The sequence below is a fragment of the Pseudophryne corroboree genome, chromosome 4 (genome assembly GCF_028390025.1).
Source record: "Pseudophryne corroboree isolate aPseCor3 chromosome 4, aPseCor3.hap2, whole genome shotgun sequence".
Lineage (NCBI taxonomy): Eukaryota > Metazoa > Chordata > Amphibia > Anura > Myobatrachidae > Pseudophryne > Pseudophryne corroboree.
Genome location: NC_086447.1, coordinates 201,031,735 through 201,058,233, shown reverse-complemented (window position 1 = coordinate 201,058,233; position 26,499 = coordinate 201,031,735). Strand labels below are relative to the sequence as shown.

Below are 26,499 nucleotides of genomic sequence, written 5' to 3'. Positions count from 1 at the left end.
CCCACCGTGCCTGAACTTGTAAAGCCCTAGCGTCATACTGAGGGCTTGGCAGAGGCAGAAAAGGGTTTCTGTTCCTGGGAACTGGCTGATCTCTGCAGCCATTTTCCTCTCCCTCTGTCACGTGTAGAAAAGAGGAACCCTTTTGTCCGCTTGCCAACCAGGACTGCGCCTGATAATACGGCGTCTTATTTTGAGAGGCGACCAGGGGTACATCCCCTTTTTTTTAAGGCAATACTTCCAAATGCCGTTTGGAATCCGCATCACCTGACCACTTTACTGGTAGAATTGGACAACGCACTTATACTTGATGCCAGTCGACAAATATTCCGCTGTGCATCATGCATATATAGAAATGCATCTTTTAATTGCTCTATAGGCAATAATATACTGTCCTTATCTAGGATATCAATATTTCCAGTCAGGGAATCCGACCACGCCAACCCAGCACTGCACATCCAGGCTGAGGCGATTGCTGGTCGCAGTATAACACCAGTATGTGTGTAAATACATTTTAGGATACCCTCCTGCTTTCTATCAGCAGGATCCTTAAGGGCGGCCATCTCAGGAGAGGATAGAGCCCTTGTTCTTACAAGCGTGTGAGCGCCTTATCCCCCCTAGGGGGTGTTTCCCAACGCACCCTAACCTCTGGCGGGAAAAGGTATACTGCCAATAACTTTTTAGAAATTATCAATTGTTATCGGGGGAAAACCCACGCATCATCACGCACCTCATTTTATTTCTCAGATTCAGGAAAACTACAGGAAGTTTTTCCTCACCAAACATAATACCCCTTTTTTTGGTGGTATTCATATTATCAGAAAAGTGTAAACATTTTCCATTGCCTCAATCATGCAATGTGTGGCCCTATTGGAAATCACGGTTGTCTCTTCACCGTCGACACAGGAGTCAGTATCCGTGTCGGCGTCTGTATCTGAGGTAACGGGCGCTTTAGAGCCCCTGTATGAGACGTCTGGACATGCACAAGCTGAGTAGCCGGCTGTCTCATGTCAACCACTGTCTTTAATACAAAGCTGACACTGTCACGCAATTTCAACAGTACATCCACTCAGGTGTCGACCCCCTAGGGGGTGACAACACTATTACAGACACTCTACTCCGTCTCCACATCATTTTTCTCCTCAGACATGTCGACACAAACGTACCGACACACAGCACACACACAGGGAATGCTCTGATAGAGGACAGGACCCCACTAGCCCTTTGGGGAGACAGAGGGAGAGTTTGCCAGCACACACCAGAGCGCTATATATATACACAGGGATAACCTTATATAAGTGTTTTTCCCTTTATAGCTGCTGTTTGTTTATACTGCGCCTAATTTGTGCCCCCCTCTCTTTTTTAACCCCTTTCTGTAGTGTAGTGACTGCAGGGGAGAGCCAGGGAGCTTCCCTCCAACTGAGCTGTGAGGGAAAATGGCGCCAGTGTGCTGAGGAGATAAGGACGCCGAGAAAGGGGCGGAGCCTATCATCCGTTTTTCTGTATGTTTTGGCAGGGGTTAAATGCATCCATATAGCCCAGGAGTTATATGTGATGCATTTATTTTAGCCATATAAGGTTTTTATCGATTTATTGCGTCTCAGGGCGCTGCCCCCCCAGCGCCCTGCACCCTCAGTGACCGGAGTGTGAAGTGTGCTGAGAGCAATGGCGCACAGCTGCGGTGCTGTGCGCTACCTTATCTGAAGACAGGATCGTCTTCTGCCGCCGATTTTCCGGACCTCTTCGCTCTTCTGGCTCTGTAAGGGGGCCGGCGGCGCGGCTCCGGGACCCATCCAGGCTGAACCTGTGATCGTCCCTCTGGAGCTAATGTCCAGTAGCCAAGAAGCCCAATCCACTCTGCACGCAGGTGAGTTCGCTTCTTCTCCCCTTAGTCCCTCGATGCAGTGAGCCTGTTGCCAGCAGGTCTCACTGAAAATAATAAACCTAAACTAAAACTTTCACAAAGAGCTCAGGAGAGCCCCTAGTGTGCACCCTTCTCGTTCGGGCACAGAGATCTAACTGAGGCTTGGAGGAGGGTCATAGTGGGAGGAGCCAGTGCACACCAGGTGATCCTAAAGCTTTCTTTAGATGTGCCCAGACTCCTGCGGAGCCGCTATTCCCCATGGTCCTTACGGAGTTCCCAGCATCCACTAGGACGTCAGAGAAATAGATTTTAAAGTAGTCTCCTGCCTGCGATCAGCAGGATCCTTGAGGGCTGCCGTATCCGGAGACGGAAGCGCCACCTTCTTGGACAGGCGCGTTAAAGCCTTGTCCCCCCTGGGTGAGGATTCCCAACGTACCCTGTCCTGTGCAGGGAAAGGGTACGCCATAAGAATCCTTTTGGGAATCTGCAGTTTTTTATCTGGAGTTTCCCAAGCTTTTTCAAATAAAACTCGTTAAGCTCATGAGATGGGGGAAAGGTTACCTCAGGTTTCTTTTCCTTATACATGCGCACCCTCGTGTCAGGGACAGAGGGGTCATCTGTGATATGCAAAACCTCTTTTATTGCAATAATCATATAATGAATACTTTTGGCCACCCTTGGGTGTAACCTCGCATCATCGTAGTCGACACTGGAGTCAGAATCCGTGTCGGTATCAGTGTCTGCAATTTGTGATAGGGGACGTTTTTGAGACCCAGAAGGGCCCTGTGATTGATTCTCTGCTTTTTCCCTGGATTCTGCTTTGTCCAGTCTCTTATGTAATAAGGTCACATTTGCATTTAAAACATTCCACATGTCCATCCAATCATGAGTCGGCGTTGCCGACGGAGACACCACAATCATCTGCTCCACCTCCTCCTTAGCTGAGCCTTCCGCATCAGACATGCCGACACTCGTAACGACACCCCCACACACACACAGGAATATAGTTATAAGGAGACAGTTCCCCAATAAGGCCCTTTGGAGAGACAGAGAGAGAGTATGCCAGCACACAGCCAGCGCCAACTGACACTGGAAATTAAACTCCCAGATAATAGCGCTTTTATATTAATTACTGTGTTAATACACTCACTGCGCCTTACAAGTGCCCCCCCTCCTCTCTTCAGCCCTGTGTCACCGTGTTCAGCAGGGGAGAGACCGGGGAGCCAGCTTCTCTGCAGATCTCTGTGGAGAAAATGGCGCTGGTTAGTGCTGAGGGACCAAGCTCCGCCCCCTCCAGTGGCGGGCTTCGGTCCCGCTCAAAGTATCTCAAAACTGGCGGGGGATTCAAAGAAATACTGCCTCTGCAGTGTCCAACCTAATAATGCCAGATATAGAGATTTTATTGCTGCCCAGGGCGCCCCCCCCCCCTGCGCCCATCAGTGCCCGCTAGTGTGTGTAGTGTGTGGGAGCAATAGCGCGCAGCGTTACCGCTGCGCGCTTACCTCAGTGAAGATCTGAAGTCTTCTGCGCCTTGAAGTCTTCTTTTCTTCTTATACTCACCCGGCTTCTATCTTCCGGCTCTGCGAGGAGGACGGCGGCGCGGCTCCGGGACGAACAGCGAGGGGAGACCTGCCTTCTGACTCCCTCTGGAGCTAATGGTGTCCAGTAGCCTAAGAAGCAGAGCCTATCACTTAAGTAGATCTGCTTCTCTCTCCTCAGTCCCACGATGCAGGGAGCCTGTTGCCAGCAGTGCTCCCTGAAAATAAAAAACCTAACAAAATTCTTTATCAGAGAAACTCAGGAGAGCTCCCCTGTAGTGCACCCATTCTCCTCTGGGCACAGAATCTAACTGAGGTCTGGAGGAGGGGCATAGAGGGAGGAGCCAGTGCACAACCATTCTAAAGTTCTTTATAGTGCCCATGTCTCCTGTGGAGCCTGTCTATACCCCATGGTCCTTACGGAGTCCCCAGCATCCTCTAGGACGTAAGAGAAACACGCTATAACAAGGTGGAGCAGCGGAAACACAGAAGCATCTTACAAGTGTGAGATATTTTCATTCAAAGGTTCAGCACAAACCTCTCCCAGACTGCGCTCAGACTGCTCCAGAAGCGACTGGGATGAACTCGCCAAACTGGAGAGCAGAAGTCGGGTTCTGGCAATTGCTTCTCTCTGTCCCTGCATCAAATCTTTAGATATCCAAACATTGAATAAAGGAATGCCGGCGGTGTGTACGGCATGCACTTCAAACTGAATATCTGCCTCCAAAAAAAAAAAAAATGTAAAGATTAGCAAAATAACATTAGAGGATTACACAAGATTTCTGAAGATTCAACATAAAATGCTGTGCTTTAAGCAATTTGCAGAATGCATATCCACTTATCCTGGTCAGTGTGTTATTAAGCTTAAATAAACTCAGAACACACACAAAAGGGTGATAAAAATAAATAGAAATCAATGGAAAATGGCACAGCCTGTATCTTTCACAAAAGGTGAGAAAAACTATTGAACCAAGTACTTGTATAAGCCCCATTTATATTGGTGCCAGGTGGAAAGATGCATAGTAGCACGGTATGTTCATACTCACCAACACTCCCCAGTTTTCAGGGAGACTCCCTGAAAGGGCAGAAATCTCCCTGACTACCGGAAGAATCTAGCAATCTCCCTAATTGTACCTTACCCACATTATGTAGCTCTAATATTCTTTGGAATTTTTATATTTTTATTCTTTTTTAGAGATGGAGGGAGATGTAAACTTTGGAGAGTGATAAAGTGGAGAGTACCCAACCAATTAGCTCCTAACTGCCATTTTACAGACTGTTTGAAAAATGACAGCTGATTGGTTGGTAGTTTACCTCTCTCCACTTTATCACTCTCCAAGGCTTAGTACAGCCGCCCCATATACATTTAAATAGGATCATCAGTGCCATTTCCCTACATTGGTTATAAGGCATAATGAGCCCTGAGGCTACATGCATTTTCTTTTTTTGTATAATCTGTTTTTATTTAGGAAAATATAAAGATTACATCCAAATAGACAAAAGAGCTTCAAGACACATAATTAACATCAGTTGCATATTAGCCATAAGGAGCAGTATAACTCGCCGCCCTGAACACTAGTATTAGAGCAAAAGCAGACTTTGATTGGGTGTTCAATGGAATCATCACAATGCCTACACGTTATTTGTCAAAACTGCGGATGTAATCATGGTAACATAAGTAACGAAACAGAAGAACTATAGGAAAGAGCAAGATATGAAAAGGAAAGAGTAGAAAAAAAATTATATATATATATATATATATATATATATATATACACATATATATATATATATATATATATATATATATATATATATATATATATATATATATATATATATATATATATAATAAAAAATTATATAGTGTGACCAAACCCGGGAGACCATCAGACAGAGGCGAAGAGAATTGCAATCTCTTTAATCAATCAACTGCTAAACTCGGATCATTTAGTAGCATATATGTAGTCTTTGTACTCTTTGGAGGACGTATATTCTATCCAAGGAAACCAAGTGGCCATGAATTCTGGAAGTTTATCTCTGGAGACCAGGAGGATGTTTTCCATATTCATATAATAGAGTCTAGTGAACTAAGTTTTCCTTGTGGGTGGGGATGATGACCTCCATAGTGTGGGAATAACTGCCCGTGCTGCATTAGACAGATGGCGGAGTAGTGATGTTTTATATTGAGCCAGCGACACAGAAGAGTGGGATAGCAGCCAGAAGGCCGGGTCAGAAGGGACGGGGGTGTGAAGTATATCTTGGTAAATAGAGATTACATCAACCCAGTACCGCCGAAGTAAGGAGCAATTCCACCAAATGTGCAGCAAGGAACCAGTGGTAGTAAGACATCTCCAGCACCTATCTGTCACTCCGGGGTACATGAAATGGAGAAGGGAGGGGTGTCTGTACCATCTCACTAAAAGTTTATATTGGGTTTCCCTCACTTGTATACAAACTGAACTATTGTGAGTTTTGAGAAATATCGTCTGCCAATCTTTGTCTGATAGTTGGAACCCTAGGTCCCTCTCCCAAGCTGACTGGAAAGGAAGAGGTGTCTGAGCACCGGGACTCTGTAATAATTTGTAAAGTGTGGAAACTGTATGCTGGGGGTTACACGTAGAGACACACAATCTCTCAAATGATGTTAGTTCCCTAGAGGCTAGAAGGTATCTGTGTTTGGAGTGCAAAAATGTCTAAACTAAGTATTTCCAAAAGTCGTGTTGTGGAATTTCCCATTTAGATCGTACTTCCGAAAACTGTCTGACTCCTGAGGAGATCGCCAGCTGGCCTACCCTGAAGAGCCCTTCAAGAGCCCAATTACGAAAGTGAGAAAGTGTTAAGCTGGGTAGAAAGTCAGGGTTGGCTAGAAAAGAGGTCAACGGGCCGAAATCAGAAGAGAGGAAGGGCAAGCGGCGCACTTTTCTCCAAAAGGAAAGGGTCGGGGTGATAGTTGGGTGGGGGGAAGGAGGCTTGGGAAGGGAAGGAAGCCAAGGGAAGATCTCGGGGTATTGTTGCATATAAAGCCCCTCTAGGACTACCCATTGCTTAGAGTCCCGACTCCTCGTCCAATCCAGGACTCTATTAAGCATAATTGCCCAATAATAGCCTCTAATATTAGGTAGCTGGAAACCACCGCATCGGGTGGAGCGTCATAGTGGACCGGCTAATTCTAGGCCGTTTCCGGGACCAAACAAATTGTTGTATCAAGAGTTGAATGGACTTGAACCAGGAGTCTGGGATCTGTATGGGAAGAGTCTGAAGTTTATAGAGTAGCCTAGGGAGAGTATTCATCTTCACAACATTCACCCTCCCCAGCCAGGAAAGTGGTTTGAGATACCATCTACTGTAATCGGCCCTGAGAGTTCGAAGAAGGGGTGTAAAATTCAATGAAAACAGACGGGAAAGATCACTCGGTAGTTGTATTCCCAAGTAGGACAAATGGGAGGTATTCCAAGTAAAGGGGAAAGATTGTTTGAGTTTAGCTACTATATCGGGAGGGGTGGAAATGTTCAAAGCGCATGATTTGGACATATTGATCTTAAAATTGGAAAGTGAACCGAAGTTGGACAGCTCCTTCATAAGATGGGGGAGGGAGGAAACCGGGTGCGTTATTGTAGCCAATAAATCATCTGCAAACAGGGCCAGTTTGTGCTCTGTATCACCAACTCTCAGACCAGTAATACAATCATTGGCCCTAATGGCCCTAGCAAGAGCTTCGATACAGAGGACAAAGAGTAGGGGGGACAGTGGGCAGCCCTGTCGTGTCCCATTACCTATGGAGAAGGGATCGGATAAGGAACCATTAACTCGAACCCGAGCTGTAGGCGATCTATAAAGTCCCATAATCCTACCAAGTGCCAGGGGACCCAATCCGATGTGCCCCAGTACAGACCTCATAAAACCCCAGCTAACTCTATCGAAAGCCTTTTCGGCATCAGTGGATAGCAACACAGTGGGGGAGCTACCCCGGGAAGCTATGTGGATTAAGTTCAAAACCTTGGTGGTATTATCCTTAGCCTCACGGTTTGGGACAAAACCCACCTGGTCGTCGTGAATTAGAGAAGGCAGGAATATATTCAGTCTGTTCGCCATCAGTTTTGCGAAAAGTTTGACATCAACATTAAGAAGAGGTATGCGCCTATAACTGGAGCACACCGAGGGGTCCTTACCGGGCTTAGGAAGCACAGAAATGTGGGCTTCTAAGGATTGGCCTGAAAAATGGGTATCTGCGGAGATGGAGTTATAGGCCTGGAGGAGATAAGGGGAAAGGAAACCTTTAAATTGTTTATAGTAAGTAAGCGTGAAGCCATCCGGCCCTGGACTCTTACCAGAGGGTGTCGAGGTCATAGCGCTTTCCAGCTCTTGCAGGGTAAAATGTAATTCCAAGGTTTCCCTGTCTGAAGAAGGTAGAACGGGATAAGATACCTTTTCTAAATACGCCTTCGCCTTTAGAATATCAAAAAGAGGGGTGCCACCATGGGGTCGGTTCTCTAAGTTATATAAAAGAGAATAATACTGTTTGAAGCAGGCAGCTATTTCAGGGGTTTTGAAACGGAGAGTACCCCCAGGATCCTTCACATTATTAATAAACAATGAAGAGCGTTGGGCCTTAAGTGCCTGGGCTAGGAGGTGTCCAGGTTTATTACCCCACTGGTAGTACTTGGAGTTGCATTTACGGATTGAAAGCTGGATACTATCAGTGAGGGTCTTCTTTAGTTGTACCCGCGTGTCAAGTAATTCTAAGTAATCGGTCTCCGACAGAGACGTTTTATGTGAGGACTCTAGAAAGTGGAGTCGTTGCAGTAGTTTGGTGATAAGTGCTGACCTCTGTTTTTTCATAAATGTACCCAACTGTATAAGTTTACCCCGGATGGTGCATTTGTGCGCTTCCCACAGGATAATCTTACAGACATCGTCGGTATCATTTATGGAGAAAAATTCAGTCAAGGCCTTCTCAATTTCTCCCTTGCAATATTGATCCTGTAATAAGGATTCATTTAGACGCCAGGTCCATTGACCTGGGGTAGATTGGGGGGTTGAGAGAGTCAAGGACACCGGGGCGGGGTCGGACCAGGTTATTAAGCCAATAGAAGAATCCATCAGTAAGGGGAGATGTCTGTGACTAAGGAATAGATAATCAAGACTAAACAAGAGAGTAAGCTTTATGTGGAGTGGAATAGAAGGAGTAGTCTCTATCAGAGGGGTGAAGGACCCTCCAGGAGTCAGCCAGCTGGAGATCGTGGAACAAGCTTCTAACTTGGCGGTATTGACGCTTGGAGGTCCGGGGAGCATTAGAAGAAGAGTCTAAGGATGGATCCATTATCCAATTCAAATCACCCCCCAAGACAACAACACCTGAAAGAAGAGGTTCTATTTGGGAAAGGGCGGAACGAAAAAATGGAACCTGGTCCTTATTAGGGGCATAAAGTACAACAAATGTGTAAGGGCACATACATATTTTACAGCGCACCACCAGAAGCCGACCCGGGATCAGCTTATGCACTGAAATATCCGACAGCTGAAGGGTCCTAGAGAATAATATCGCTACACCTTTTGATTTAGAGTCCGGGTTGTTATTATAAAAGGCCTGGGGAAAACGATAGTTAATCAAGGAGGGGCTGCGAGCTGAGATTCTAAAGTGCGTTTCTTGGACCAATGCGACATCTACTCTATCGGCCCAGAGAGACCGTAAAAGGGAGGCCCTTTTCTCCGGTACATTAAGGCCCTTCGCGTTAATCAATGATATTTTGAGTCTACCAGGTGATGTCATGGGAGGCATAAGTCATAGTAGAAAGTGGTGGGCCCGGAATGGTCAAAAAGAGGAAAGAAAAAGGAACAGGGAGGAAAGAGAAAAAAGCTAATCAAATAGAAAAAACAACAATAACAGTCAAAAAACCCGCAATGAGGTAGCTGATCCATCTAAGAATCAGAAACCCAAGAGGCAAAGCAGCCGAGAGCGGGTAAGGGGCGAGTGAGGGAGCCACCGCCAAAGGCATATTGAAAAATGGGAAAAAATAATGCAACAAACAATACACAAGTATTTTTAACTAACTGTAAACCTCGATAACATGAAGAAATCTTCCAATGGCAGGAAAAAAGAAATCTCAATCAAAAAACAGGGGCCGACAATCAACGGCCTAATATATAATAGGAGGGACCTAGTCCCGATGACAACAAGATATTGGATTAAATCTCATCAGCAGTTAGAAAAAGTTTCACACTTTAACCTAGAGAGATAATTTGAGAAGAACATGAACAAACAAATGATAACAGGTTATCAATCAGGTAGCATTTGAGCCACTGTCAGAGAGGAAGTCATCAGCTCTTTTCCTCCCTGCGTTCCGCACCTCCTGCCAGGGGATTCCAGTACTCGGGGATCGGAGAGATGGCAATGCTGGAGTAGGGAAGTCCCAGTCGCGTAAGTCAAGTTTCGGTAGTCCAAGACCATTACAGAACATAGGGAGATCAGAGTAGGAGTTGAGAGTATGAGTTTTCCCTGAAGAGGAAACTTGGAGATTGAAGGGAAAGCCCCAACAGTATTTCAATTGGCGTTTACGGAGCTCATCCGTTAGGGGCTTGAGGGCTTTCCGCTGTTGGAGGGTATGCAGGACAAGTCTTGGTAGATATGTATCATTGAACCGTTAAAATCGACTCCATCGAGCTGGCGTACCTTGCGCATACTGTCATCTTTTTGAGAGAAATAATGCAATCTGCAGATGACATCACGTGGTCTGTCAGCGGAGAGACCTCTTGGTTTCAGAGCACGGTGGGCCCTGTCGAAGGTGATAGTGTCATTAGGATCATTACCCAATATCTCGTTAAAGATTTTTGTAAGAGCATCAATAAGGCCTGTTTGAGGGACGTCTTCCGGCAAACCCCGCACCCGGATGTTATTTCTCCTCCCTCTGTTATCCAAATCTGTTAACCGTGTTTGGAGAGAGCGGATCTCAATCGACTGAGCTTCAATGACGTTCGTCAATGACTTCAGGAACGTATCAGAAGAGGCATGGTGATCCTCCAGATTCGACAGCCGGTCGGAGAGATGGGAAATGTCCTGTCTCATAGTAGCCAGTTCACGTCTCACAGTATCTTGTAGATCTTGTTTAGTGGGAAGATTTTTCATGTAGGCCAGGATATCTTGTAAATCCCTATCGCCCGGAGCACCTGCAGAGGATGAATGAGAGGCAAGCGGGGAGAGGGGAGGGTGTGGAGCAGAAGAGTTTTCTGTAGGTGCGGACGAGGTGGGTTGTAGAAATGATCTCATAGCGGACTGCGACATGGTTCCCCGTGGTGGAGGCGTACCGGTCTTTCGAGAAGACTTCTTATTCCTGGGCATCACTCAATCAGCATCAAGGAGCATAAATTCACTGAGGTCAAGATATCGAGGTAAACTAAATTTACATAACTCACAGAAGGATGCCTTCAGCGGGGTGGCTCCCTGTGGGGTGGCGTCAACAGATCATTACGGTATCAATGGCAGCGGCAGCCTAGCATGGCACACTTCCATAGCATAAAACCGCTGGGACGTCTTAGCGGGGTAGAAAAGCATTCGCCTAAAAACAACAATTTAGCCCAGATAGTGAGGACAGATATGCAGCACTGCAGCTATGAGCTTGGAGAGCAGCCTGCAGTGAGGTATAAAGTTAAGCCCTGCAGTGTACAATGGAGATTTGCTGTGGGTGAAAAACAGCTGATGGAAATATAAGTAGTATGGCCACCAGGCAGGGGCGGTAATATCCAGTCAGGCTTTATGGCATCGCAAGTATCAGCACCATTAGCCTGCAGTGCCCATAATAAAGATGGCCGCCGCGGCTTCCGTGTCAGGGCTTCCCTGCAGGCCCTGTTCCACTCACCAGCTCCAAGCTGCTCCAGTGGTGAGGGTCAGGCTCAGCGCTATATGCCGCCGCCGCCTCCAGGCAGAGACACGGGCTCCCGTTCTTCGCCGGATCGCCGCTGCAGGCCGAGGTGAGGACAGGCTGCAATCCGCGAGAGCACGGAAACGTTTCCCCCCCCGACTCCACGGACCTGATCGGACCCCACAGTAAGGTTCCCACACAGTAGAGGGACAGTGCAGGGGCGCGGGGAAGAGATGCTGGAGGGCATAAAGGCTAAATAAAGCTTATGTGGGCACGGAGCTCTCTCACCAGGCCACCTCACAGTATGGCGTCCAAGCCACGCCCCCGCTACATGCATTTTCAAATAAGGTTTCTTGTGGTCACTTGTATAGAACCACTTGTAATACACAATACCCAAGCAAGCCCTGAGAAGATCTTACTGGGTTGTTATCCCTGAGGTCACAATACAGACAGCGGCATCCCGACGTTCAGGATCCCGACACCTATTTGGTAAGTAAAGTACCCCCAACTTCCCTAATCCTCCTTTCTCACAGCCTGTCACTAACCCTCCCCGGTGGTGCCTAACCCTAACCCTTTCTCCCCACAACCTAACCCTAAACCACCCCACAGCTTACCAGTGCGGAGTCCCAGCAGACCACGAACGGGATTTCAATTTATGCTGGGATGCCGGCGTCAGCATTCCAAGCAGTGTCAGGATTTCCGGCGCTGGTATTCAGACCGTCGGAATCCTGACCAGATCCCATCTTACTAACTGCTTTGGGCCTCATTCACATTTGAATGCAAGTCATTTTTATGACACGTCTCTCTACCAAAGCATGGAGAGCAATAAAGTAGACAGATGTAAAGCACTAACCAATCAGCTTCTAAATCTCATTATACATGCAGTGTTTAAAAAACGACTGTAGCTGATTGGCTAGTGCTTTATTACTCTCCAAGCTTTGATAAATACCATGTGAATGAGATACCTGTCTAGCATCCATAAGGGATATTGGGGAGACTTAGTAGAATGGGGACATCCCAAAGCTTACAGAACGGGCAGCACTGCCTGCTCAAACTGGGTATACTCTTTGGCCATGGTATCAAACCTGTAGAACTTCACAAAGGTGTTCTTCCCCGACCAGGTAGCAGCTCGGCATAGTTGCAAGGCCAAAACTCCACGAGCAGCAGCCCAGGAAGAGCCCACTGATCTTGTAGAGTGGGCCTTCAGAGACTTGGGAACAAGTAAGGCTGCCGACACATAGGCCTGTTGGATAGTAAGCCTAAAACAAAGAGCAATGGACTGCTTCAAAGCACGACAACCTTTTTTCTGCGCATCATAGCGCACGAACAAGGAATCCATCTTTCTGATCCGAGCTGTTCGCTTAACATAGATTATCAAGGCACGCACAGCATCCATTGCCTCCAGAGGAGCAGAAGTATCAGAGCTGGATGGAACCACAATAGGTTGATTCAGGTGATACGCAGAGAAAATCTTCGGCAGGAACTGCTGTCTAGTCCGGAGCTCCGCTCTGTCCTCGTAAAAGACCACGTACGGACTTTTACACGATAAGGCCCCCAATTCTGACACCCATCGAGCAGAATCCAGGGCCAGTAACAGTCTTTCACGTGAGGTACTTGTCTTCTACCGTCATCAGAGGCTCAAACCAGGAGGACTGTAGAAATTCCAACACCCACATTCAAATCCCTGGGCGCCGTAAGCAGCACAAAAGAAGGTTGTATGTGGAGTACTCCTTGCAAGAAGGTCTGAACTTCTGGCAACAGTGCCAATTTCTTCTGGAAGAACATAAAAAGGGCTAAAAATCTGGACCTTAATGGAACCCAAACGTAAGCCCTTATCCACACCAGCCTGCAGGAAACGTAAGAAATGTCCCAAGTGGAACTCCGCAGGTTGATAGGTGCGTTCCTCGCACCAAGAGACATATCTTCTCCACATTTGAGGATAGTGTTTTGATGTCACGGGTTTCCTGGCCTGAACCATGGAAGCAATAACCTTTTTGGAAAGGCCCTTGTGAGCTAGGGTGTTCCGCTCAACCTCCATGCCATCAAACAAAGTCGCCGTAAGTTCGGGTAGCGGAACGGTCCCTGTTGAAGAAGATCGCTTCTTAGTGGTAGAGGCCAAGGGTCTTCGACGGACATGTCCAGAAGATCCGTGTACCATGCCCTCTGAGGCCAATCCGGGGCAATCAGAATTGGCTGGACTCCCTAAATTCTGATTTGCTTGAGCACCCTTGGGAGCAGCGGAATCGGAGGAAACAGGTAGACCAGCCAGTAAGGCCAAGGCGACGTCAGTGCCTTGCCTGAGGGTCCCTGGTTTGTGAGCAATACCAGCAAAGTTTCTTGTTGATACGAGAAGCCATCAAGTCTATCTGCGGGCAGCCCCACCGATGGGTGAGCTGTTGAAACACCTGAGGGTGGAGACCCCACTCCCATGGGAGGAGGTCGTGACGACTGAGGAAGTCCGCTTCCCAGTTGTCCACTCACTGAATGAAGATTGCAGACATTGCTCTCACATTTCTTTCCGCCCAGAGGAGTATCTTTGACACCTCTCGCATGCAGGCTCTGCTTTTTGTCCCTCCTTGTCGACTGATGTACGCCACTGCTGTGGCATTGTCCGACTGAACTTGGATTGCGTGATTTGCGAGCAGAGGAGAGGCCTGAAGCAAAGCATTGAAGATCGCCCGAAGTTCCAGAATGTTGATCGAAAGTAGGGCTTCGTGGGCTGACCACCTGCCCTGGAACTACGCCCCTTGGGTGACAGCGCCCCATCCTTTCAGACTCGCATCCATCGTGAGGAGGGTCCAATAGTGAATCCCGTAACTCCGGCCTTCCAGGAGATTGGAGGACTGCAGCCACCACAGGAGGGAAATCCTGGCCTGAGCTGACAGCCGAATCATACGGTGCATCTGAAGATGTGATCCGGACCATTTGCTCAGGGGATCCAATTGAAATGTTCTGGCATGGAACCTCCCATATTGGATTGCCTCGTAGGAGGCGACCATCTTTCCCAACAATCTGATGCAAAGATGGATGGATACACAAACAGGTCGGAGCACCATGCGGACCATCTCCTGAAGTGTTCTCGACTAGTCCTCTGGGAGGAACACCGTCTGGGCCACCTTATCCTGTAACATCCCCAAGAACAGGAGACACAAGCTTCTGTGGTGCTGCATGAGGGGGACGACGACTGTATAACATCTGCCCTAGCAGCTAAATCTGCAACAACCTGTTGTAGTAGCCGAGTTTTCTGATGGGATGGCATATCAGACATAGTTTTAAGAGACTCTAGCAATGCGGGCTCTGGACCCTCTCCTCCAGCCCCTTCACTGATTTGTGAAGATTGGCTGCATTGTTCACAAGAAACAGAATCAGATGATACTGGAGAGAATCTAGTGTGACATACACTGCACAGCTTGTGCTTACCCATGTTTCACAGTAAGAACAAGAACATACACACAGACAGTAATACTTTTCAAGCCTGCCCTTACTGTATGTGAGAGGAGACACACATATAGAGAGAGACACCAGCACACCTCAAGCTGCACAGTCCCAGTGAGGCTGACAGCTAATTATATCACAGTAACACTAATAATGTCTGTCCTGTAGAGGACCCAGAGAGTGTACAATAGTGGATCTCCCCCTTTGCTACACCCTGTACCAGTTTTTCAGTGTGTCTTGTGAGGCAGGATGCACTGTGTGTGCTGTCTGTGGCTGCATTAAGCAGAGGAAGGCGCCAAAATGCCTCTGGTCCCGCTCTGAGGGTCCCGTATGCCGAGCCCGCGTTCAGCCGCACTTTGAACCGGGGGACCCCAGTTTGTACTCACCAAGGTCGTCACCTTCAGGCAGTGTCAGGGGTGTGTGGCGTGCTGCGGTTGTGACAGCCAAGGCGCAGTGCCACGCTGAACAACAACTCCTCAGGACGGTGGTACTGCAGCGGGGAAGCGGCTCTGCACCTAGCAAGGCCGGTGACCGCCCCTTCCCCCTAACTCCTACGGTGCAGGTATGTTGTTGCCCAAACAGCATACCAAAAATAACAAACATTTAAAAAAAATTGAAGATAACTCTCTGGAGCTGCAGAGATGTGCATCATCTCCTGAGGGCACTTTTTTCTAAACTGCCTGTGGGAGGGGGCATAGGGGGGAGGAGCCAGCACACCCAGTGAAGAAATTTGAAGTGCACCGGCTACTTTGGACCCTGACTATACCCCCATCGTACCAAGTCTCCCCGATATCCCTTATAGATGCTAGAGAAATATACGTTATGGTAAGAACTTACCGTTGATAACGTGATTTCTTTTATGTCCACAGGTATCCACAGGATAACATTGGGATATTGTTGAGCGATAGCGGAAATGGCACCAACACGGTCACAAGCTTTCTGGGGCCTTCACCATATAGTCCCACCCACTGACTCAGTCAAATCAGTTCTTTCCACAGCTATTTTAGGCAGGAACATCAGGTAGAGACCTGTTTAGGCGATAAGAACACACACGCACACCCTTCCATACAAGAAGAAAGAGGTTTTAGTGATTGTCAAGATTCTCAAATCAGATGCGTCAGGGTGGGATACCTGTGGACATAAGAGAAATCACTTTATCAACGGTAAGTTCTTACCATAATGCAGTGGTTTACAAACTTTTTTGAATCACGGCGCCCTAGAATATCAGAATTTTTTTCACGGCACCCCTAGGCCAAAAATTTCTTATTGAGAAATTTAGAAAGAAATATTACATTAAGTAGATCGCGTTTATATGCCATCCTTAGGGTCAGTTGTGTGGTGAGGGACAAAATTTGCTTCTGTTTGGCCACATATTTTACGACTGGCAGCCACCAGCACAGGTTTTGCCTATTATATTGACCATAAATAATTTGAATTGGTCCTGGACCACCAACACAGGGCACCCCTACAAGTGTCCCGAGGCACCCCAGGGAGCCACGGCACACAGTTTGGGAACCTCTGCCATAATGTATATTTCTCTGGCTGGGTCCACAGGATTATCCACAGGATAACATTGGGATTCCCAAAGCCATTTTAGTGGTGGGGACGCTCCTGATTGCACAGGAGGACCTTTCGCCCAAAGTCTGCGTCATGAGAGTCAAAAGTATCCAAGGCATAATGTCTAATGAATGTGTTTATGGAAGACCATGTGGCTGCCTTACATATCTGTTCTGCTGAAGCACCCTATTGTGCTGCCCAAGAAGGACCTACCTTACGTGTAGATTGTGCAGAGACATTAGCCAGAGTAGGGAGATCTGCATGAGAATAAGCTTCTGATATTACCATTCGGAGCCATCTCGCCAGCGTCTGTTTACTAGCAGGCCATCCCCTTCTATGGAATCCGTAGAGGATGAAGAGAGTATCGGTTTTTCTGATGGCACTAGTACGATCTATGTAGATTCTTAAAGCTCGGACCACGTCCAGCGACGCTTCTCCCGCAGATAGTCCCGATACCTGAAAAGCTGGGACTACAATCTCCTCATTCAGGTGAAACTTTGATACCACCTTTGGAAGATAACTAGATCTCGTTCTGAGAACTGCTCTGTCTGGAAAAAACCTTAGAAAAGGAGACTTACACGATCACGCTCCTAAATCTGATACTCTTCTGGCTGACGCCATTGCCAGTATAAAAAGCACTTTAGCCGTTAACCATTTAAGATCTGCTCTCTTAAGTGGTTCAAACAAAGGACCCTGGAGAAATTTAAGAACTAAATTAAAATACCAGGGAGCTGCAGGAGGAACAAATGGAGGTTGAATATGTACTACTCCCTGAAAAAAAGTACGTACATCCTGCAAATCAGCAATCTTTCGGTGAAACCATACAGTTAACGCTGATACCTGAACTCTCAAGGAAGCAACTTTCAAACCTTTATCCAATCCTGCTTGAAGGAAATCCAAAATCCTGGAAACTTTAAAGGATCTTGGATTGAAATTTTTCCAGTACACCAATGAATATAGGCTTGCCATATTCTATGATGCACACGGGCCGAAGAAGTAGCTTTCTTGCTCTGAGCATAGTTTGGATTACTTGATTTGAAAACCCTTTAGCCTCTAAGATAGAGGTTTCAACACGCAGTCAAAGACAGGCGATCCAGATGACTGTAACATTAGCAGACCTGGACGTTGAGGGAGCAGTATCAGTGCTTCCACGGACATCCTCAGTAGATCTGTGTACCAATGCCTTCTTGGCCAAGCTGGAGCTATTAGAATTATTGCTCTTTTTGCCTGTTTTATTTTTCTCACTACTCTGGGTAACAGAGCTATTGGAGGGAACAGATATGCCAGCTGAAACCTCCATTCTACTGACAGTGCGTCTACAAGGACCGCTCCGGGATCCTTCGTTCTCGATCCGTACCTTGGAACTTTGTTGTTTAGACGAGACGCCATAAGGTCTATCTCTGGTAGACCCCATCTGTTCACCAGTGTCTGTAGTGCCCATTCGGTTTCCTGAATGGTGTGTCGACTGAGAAAATCCGCTTCCCAGTTCAGTACACCCGGAACAAAGACTGCTGACAATGCTGGTAGATGGAGTTCCGCCCATCTTAGAATGGGAGCTACTTCCTCCATCAGTCTCTTGCTGTGAGTTCCTCCTTGATGATTGAGGTATGCTACTGCCATCGCATTGTCTGAGCGAATCTGGGGGGTAATTCCAAGTTGGTCGCAGCAGGATTTTTGATAGCAATTGGGCAAAACCATGTGCACTGCAGGGGAGGCAGATATAACATGTGTACAGAGAGTAAGATTTGGGTGGGTTATTTTGTTTCTGTGCAGGGTAAATACTGGCTTCTTTATTTTTACACTGCAAATTAGATTGCAGATTGAACACACCCCACCCAAATCTAACTCTCTCTGCACATGTTATATCTGCCTCCCCTGCAGTGCACATGGTTTTGCCCAATTGCTAACAAAAATCCTGCTGCGATCAACTTGGAATTACCCCCCTGGACTGGTCTTCCTTGCAGACTGTCCTTTGCCTGAACTAGAGCCAAGTAAATGGCCCTTATTTCCAACAGATTTATTGGCAGGCGACTTTCCCTTGCGGTCCATTTTCCCTGGAACCACAGGCTTCCGAGTACCGCACCCCAGCCTTGCAGGCTGGCATCTGTTGTCAGGACTTGCCACTCTTTTATCCAAAAGGGTCTCCCCTTGTTTAAATGGTCTGTCTGTAGCCACCACGCTAAAGACCTTTTTACATTCATTGGAATCTTTATCATCTGCTTTTTTATCGTCTGATGATTTCCATTCCATTTGGTCAGAATAAGATGCTGCAATGGTCTGGAGTGGAATTGCGCATATTCCACCATGTCGAAGGTTGATACCATCAGACCCAACAGTCGCATTGCTGCATGAACTGACATTGTCTGGGCGTGCAACACTTCCTGAACCATGACCTGCACCTTGACTATCTTTTTCTCTGGTAAGAGAACTTTATGTAGGTCTGAATCCAATATGGCCCCCAAATGAACCATCCGCTGTGACGGATTCAGGGACGACTTTTCCCAATTTATGAGCCACCCATGTCTCTGTAAACAAACTATTGTCTGTTGAAGATGGCTCAAAAGTATATCCTGCGAATGTGCTAGAATTAACAGGTCGTCGAGGTATGGGAATATTCTTATCCCGTTTGCGCAGACAAGCTGCCATAACCACCATGATCTTGGTAAACACCCTGGGTGCTGTAGCTAGCCCGAAGGGCAGAGCTTGGAACTGGAAATGTTCCTGGAGGATGTCAAACCTGAGGTAACACTGATGCGACAGTGCTATAGGCACATGTAGGTAAGCATCCCGTACATCCAGAGATACCATGTAATCTCCCGGTTCCATAGCCAACATTATGGAGCGTAACGTCTCCATGTGGAACTTCGGGATCCATATGTATTTGTTCAACATTTTCAGATTGAGAATTGGTCGATATGACCCATTTGGCTTCTGGATTAGAAATAGATTGGAGTAAAACCCCTGTCCCTTTTGTGATGGAGGTACTGGAACAATCACACCTGACTGCAGTCATTTTTGGACTGCTTCTTGCAGGGCATTGGCCTTCGACTCTATACGAGACGGGCTGGTGCAAAAAAAATCTTTGAGGAGGCTGCCTCCTGAATGGGAACCCATACACCTGAGATACTACCTTCTGCACCCAAGCATCTGCTGTTGACTTTTGCCATGTGTGCGCAAAATGAAGGAGTCGGCCCCCAACCCTGGAATCCTCCAAACGGAGGCCCGTCTCTTCAGGCTGACGGTTTCTGTTCAGGCTTGGAAGCTGGCTTTTTGCTAGCCCACTGCTTCCTACCCCTGGATTTAAACTGGGGTTGCTTAGGCTCCTCTTTTTAGCTTTCGCTTTGCTAACGAAAAGAGCGAAATTTTAAACCCTTGGACTTAGGGTTATAGGTAGCCGGAAATCTAACCTTCTTTGATTCAGCCTCTGATTCTAGGATATCCGATAAAGGTTTTCCAAATAATATATTACCAACGAAAGGCAATGCTTCCAATTCTTTCTTGGATTCCGCATCTGCCTTCCAGGTACGTAGCCAAACTGCTCTGTGAGCGACTACTGTCAAGGCTGAAGCTTTAGAAGCAACTGTACCTACATCAATTGCTGCTTCTTCCAAATACTGGGCAGATTGTCTTAAACGGCAAAAATTATCCTCTTGCTCCCTAGTAGGAGAAGGGATGTCATTCTCTAGTTCCTCTATCCATTCGCCCATTGCCTTTGCTACCCAGGCCGAAGCCATAGCAGGTCTTACCACTGCTCCTACTAGAGAAAATATATTTTTCAAAAGGCTATCTACCCTTCTGTCTGTGACATCATTTAGTGAGGTAGATGACAGAGGTAAAGCAGATTTATGCACAAGTCGCAGAACATGTGCATCTACTTTTGGAGGAACTTCTCTTTTCGGACAATCCACAGCTGGAAATGGATAATAAGAATCCCCTCTTTTAGGAATCTAAACGCTAAGGCCTTCGACTCGGTCTGAGCTGGATTTCTAGTGTACACAACCGCAGCGTCTAAGCTGCGACTGAGTACCCTCGTGGTAGCGTCTGAGCCGGAAGTGAGGTCATTCAGTTCATGAAACGAGAGACGCGCGGAAACTGGCCATGAACTCGGAGGAGGGGCGGCCAGGAGAGCGTCTGAATCCCCCTGTTGACTTAAACTACAAGGATCGCTGCCTCTACCTAGTCCTGGCGCCTATGATCCCCGAAGCGTAGCGCTGTCGCACTGGAGATGTTCGGCGCATCAACACACTGTTTGTAGTCTCCACCAAATCAGTGTAGCTGTGTCCTGACCCCTCTAGTAAGAGGAAGTCCATAGACTCACCGTCTCCCCATGCTCCGGCCGCAGCCTGGTTACGTCTGCTGGACCTGCTAGAACATCCGACACAAACGCCCGTCAAGACAGCACTAACACCCGAAGGTAAACGTTGTTGCGACCTGGTGAAGAGTTGTTGGAGCGACTCTTTCTAGTATGCGTTTAAGACGCTGTTAAGAGAATTCGCTCAAAAAACCAATAAAGTCTATAAAAATAAAATAATAAAAGCTTGAGGCTGCTACTCTCAGCAGCTCTGCGACCATGCGGCTTCCTTCCGCACCAAGCAAAAAACTGATTTGACTGAGTCAGTGGGCGGGACTATATGGTGAAGGCCCCGTTGCATCCTGGGAGGCCAGAAAGCTCGTGACCGTGTTGGTGCCATTTCTGCTGTCGCTCAACAATATCCCAATGTTATCCTGTGGACCCAGCCAGAGATATATATATTTAAACAGGGAAATTATTTGATCCCCAGTATTAAAGCAAAGGATCAGACCAACCCAGAGGGCATACGGTTATGTGACCGCCGGTCACTATACTGATGCCAGACTCCTGCCCGGTCAAGAGCTCGACAGTCGCATACTGACTAACATGGACTATTCCCACGACACCAATAGAGTGGAAAAAGAACCTTGGCGAGTGCAGCAAGGGGCTTCGTTGCGCTGTCCACTTCCCCTGCCAACTATCTAAATACCGGCGTCGGTATGGTGACCGGCGGTATCCCACCCATAGAATCCGTCTCAATACTAACTTACCTGTAATTAAGTAAATTGAGCAGTTTTTGGGGTTCAATTGTTTAGGTAATTCAGACATTAAACTGTATAATTTTAAGAGGTCACCTATTTTGAGGAAAAAAAAACACAACAACAGTGGGAGGCAGAGCTCATGCTATCGACAAGATCATGAGTAACATGGGGAACACTGCTTATTTACCACTTTTGAGTAAGAAAAACATGCAATATTTTAATGTCACACAGGGACACAAAGGCCAGCAATTTGCAGCCATTTTAACCTCTGCCTCTCCATTACAGAGCAGCTAAACCCGTGAAGCTATTACATGCTCTTGTGGTTGGAATTAAGAAGATGCATAGATTCTGATGATTTGGGAATTGTGAATTATAAGCACTATGGTTTATTTAGTTTCAAAATACAGAGCTAAAATGACTCAGTATGAATACATAGAGACACAGGCATATGCACTGTATAACTGTTACTGTGTGACCAACACACATACACAGGGAGACTCAGGCCTAGCGTGTGCATACTGTATAACTGTTACTGTGTGACCAACACACATACACAGGGAGACTCAGGACTAGTGTATGCACTGTATAACTGTTACTGTGTGACCAACACATACACAGGGAGACTCAGGACTAGCGTGTGCATATTGTATAACTGTTACTGTGTGACCAACACACATACACAGGGAGACTCAGGACCAGCGTGTGCATACTGTATAACTGTTACTGTGTGACCAACACACATACACAGGGAGACTCAGGACTAGCGTGTGCATATTGTATAACTGTTACTGTGTGACCAACACACATACACAGGGAGACTCAGGACCAGCGTGTGCATACTGTATAACTGTTACTGTGTGACCAACACACATACACAGGGAGACTCAGGACTAGCGTGTGCATACTGTATAACTGTTACTGTGTGACCAACACAGAGACACAGGGAGACTCAGGCCTAGCGTGTGCATACTGTATAACTGTTACTGTGTGACCAACACACATACACAGGGAGACTCAGGACTAGCGTGTGCATACTGTATAACTGTTACTGTGTGACCAACACACATACACAGGGAGACTCAGGACTAGCGTGTGCATACTGTATAACTGTTACTGTGTGACCAACACATACACAGGGAGACTCAGGACTAGCGTGTGCATATTGTATAACTGTTACTGTGTGACCAACACACATACACAGGGAGACTCAGGACTAGCGTGTGCATACTGTATAACTGTTACTGTGTGACCAACACATACACAGGGAGACTCAGGACTAGCGTGTGCATATTGTATAACTGTTACTGTGTGACCAACACACATACACAGGGAGACTCAGGACTAGCATGTGCATACTGTATAACTGTTACTGTGTGGCCAACACACATACACAGGGAGACTCAGGACTAGCGTGTGCATATTGTATAACTGTTACTGTGTGACCAACACACATACACAGGGAGACTCAGGACCAGCGTGTGCATACTGTATAACTGTTACTGTGTGACCAACACACATACACAGGGAGACTCAGGACTAGCGTGTGCATACTGTATAACTGTTACTGTGTGACCAACACACATACACAGGGAGACTCAGGACCAGCGTGTGCATACTGTATAACTGTTACTGTGTGACCAACACACATACACAGGGAGACTCAGGACTAGCGTGTGCATACTGTATAACTGTTACTGTGTGACCAACACAGAGACACAGGGAGACTCAGGCCTAGCGTGTGCATACTGTATAACTGTTACTGTGTGACCAACACACATACACAGGGAGACTCAGGACTAGCGTGTGCATACTGTATAACTGTTAGTGTGTGACCAACACACATACACAGGGAGACTCAGGACTAGCGTGTGCATACTGTATAACTGTTACTGTGTGACCAACACAGAGACACAGGGAGACTCAGGACTAGCGTGTGCATACTGTATAACTGTTACTGTGTGACCAACACAGAGACACAGGGAGACTCAGGACTAGCGTGTGCATACTGTATAACTGTTACTGTGTGACCAACACACATACACAGGGAGACTCAGGCCTAGCGTGTGCATACTGTATAACTGTTACTGTGTGACCAACACACATACACAGGGAGACTCAGGCCTAGCGTGTGCATACTGTATAACTGTTACTGTGTGACTAACACACATACACAGGGAGACTCAGGACTAGCGTGTGCATACTGTATAACTGTTACTGTGTGACTAACACACATACACAGGGAGACTCAGGACTAGCGTGTGCATACTGTATAACTGTTACTGTGTGACCAACACACATACACAGGGAGACTCAGGACTAGCGTGTGCATACTGTATAACTGTTACTGTGTGACCAACACACATACACAGGGAGACTCAGGACTAGCGTGTGCATACTGTATAACTGTTACTGTGTGACCAACACACATACACAGGGAGACTCAGGCCTAGCGTGTGCATACTGTATAACTGTTACTGTGTGACTAACACACATACACAGGGAGACTCAGGCCTAGCGTGTGCATACTGTATAACTGTTACGGTGTGACCAACACACATACACAGGGAGACTCAGGACTAGCGTGTGCATACTGTATAACTGTTACTGTGTGACTAACACACATACACAGGGAGACTCAGGACTAGCGTGTGCATACTGTATAACTGTTACTGTGTGACTAACACACATACACAGGGAGACTCAGGACTAGCGTGTGCATACTGTATAACTGTTACTGTGTGACCAACACACATACACAGGGAGACTCAGGACTAGCGTGTGCATACTGTATAACTGTTACTGTGTGACCAACACACATACACAGGGAGACTCAGGCCTAGCGTGTGCATACTGTATAACTGTTACTGTGTGACTAACACACATACACAGGCCTAGCGTGTGCATACTGTATAACTGTTACGGTGTGACCAACACACATACACAGGGAGACTCAGGACTAGCGTGTGCATACTGTATAACTGTTACTGTGTGACCAACACATACACAGGGAGACTCAGGACTAGCGTGTGCATACTGTATAACTGTTACTGTGTGACCAACACATACACAGGGAGACTCAGGACTAGCGTGTGCATACTGTATAACTGTTACTGTGTGACCAACACAGAGACACAGGGAGACTCAGGACTAGCGTGTGCATACTGTATAACTGTTACTGTGTGACCAACACAGAGACACAGGGAGACTCAGGACTAGCGTGTGCATACTGTATAACTGTTACTGTGTGACCAACACACATACACAGGGAGACTCAGGCCTAGCGTGTGCATACTGTATAACTGTTACTGTGTGACCAACACACATACACAGGGAGACTCAGGCCTAGCGTGTGCATACTGTATAACTGTTACTGTGTGACTAACACACATACACAGGGAGACTCAGGACTAGCGTGTGCATACTGTATAACTGTTACTGTGTGACTAACACACATACACAGGGAGACTCAGGACTAGCGTGTGCATACTGTATAACTGTTACTGTGTGACTAACACACATACACAGGGAGACTCAGGACTAGCGTGTGCATACTGTATAACTGTTACTGTGTGACCAACACACATACACAGGGAGACTCAGGACTAGCGTGTGCATACTGTATAACTGTTACTGTGTGACCAACACACATACACAGGGAGACTCAGGCCTAGCGTGTGCATACTGTATAACTGTTACTGTGTGACCAACACAGAGACACAGGGAGACTCAGGACTAGCGAGTGCATACTGTATAACTGTTACTGTGTGACCAACACACATACACAGGGAGACTCAGGACTAGCGTGTGCATACTGTATAACTGTTACTGTGTGACCAACACACATACACAGGGAGACTCAGGACTAGCGTGTGCATACTGTATAACTGTTACTGTGTGACCAACACAGAGACACAGGGAGACTCAGGACTAGCGTGTGCATACTGTATAACTGTTACTGTGTGACCAACACAGAGACACAGGGAGACTCAGGACTAGCGAGTGCATACTGTATAACTGTTACTGTGTGACCAACACAGAGACACAGGGAGACTCAGGACTAGCGTGTGCATACTGTATAACTGTTACTGTGTGACCAACACATACACAGGGAGACTCAGGACTAGCGTGTGCATACTGTATAACTGTTACTGTGTGACCAACACACATACACAGGGAGACTCAGGACTAGCGTGTGCATACTGTATAACTGTTACTGTGTGACCAACACAGAGACACAGGGAGACTCAGGACTAGCGTGTGCATACTGTATAACTGTTACTGTGTGACCAACACAGAGACACAGGGAGACTCAGGACTAGCGAGTGCATACTGTATAACTGTTACTGTGTGACCAACACAGAGACACAGGGAGACTCAGGACTAGCGTGTGCATACTGTATAACTGTTACTGTGTGACCAACACATACACAGGGAGACTCAGGACTAGCGTGTGCATACTGTATAACTGTTACTGTGTGACTAACACACATACACAGGGAGACTCAGGACTAGCGTGTGCATACTGTATAACTGTTACTGTGTGACCAACACACATACACAGGGAGACTCAGGACTAGCGTGTGCATACTGTATAACTGTTACTGTGTGACCAACACACATACACAGGGAGACTCAGGCCTAGCGTGTGCATACTGTATAACTGTTACTGTGTGACTAACACACATACACAGGGAGACTCAGGCCTAGCGTGTGCATACTGTATAACTGTTACGGTGTGACCAACACACATACACAGGGAGACTCAGGACTAGCGTGTGCATACTGTATAACTGTTACTGTGTGACTAACACACATACACAGGGAGACTCAGGACTAGCGTGTGCATACTGTATAACTGTTACTGTGTGACTAACACACATACACAGGGAGACTCAGGACTAGCGTGTGCATACTGTATAACTGTTACTGTGTGACCAACACACATACACAGGGAGACTCAGGACTAGCGTGTGCATACTGTATAACTGTTACTGTGTGACCAACACACATACACAGGGAGACTCAGGCCTAGCGTGTGCATACTGTATAACTGTTACTGTGTGACTAACACACATACACAGGCCTAGCGTGTGCATACTGTATAACTGTTACGGTGTGACCAACACACATACACAGGGAGACTCAGGACTAGCGTGTGCATACTGTATAACTGTTACTGTGTGACCAACACATACAC

At 46.9% G+C, this 26,499-nt stretch overlaps 1 protein-coding gene across 5 annotated transcripts in view; it reads right to left on the bottom strand.

Moving 5' to 3' along the window:
* PASK (PAS domain containing serine/threonine kinase) overlaps window positions 1-26,499 on the bottom strand; it is a 351,902-nt gene that overhangs the window by 64,336 nt on the left and 261,067 nt on the right. For all 5 annotated transcript variants that reach the window (XM_063915754.1, XM_063915758.1, XM_063915756.1 and 2 more), the window contains one exon: window positions 3,938-4,116. In XM_063915754.1, coding sequence (XP_063771824.1) covers window positions 3,938-4,116 — 179 coding nt within the window. The remainder of the gene's footprint in view (window positions 1-3,937; window positions 4,117-26,499) is intronic.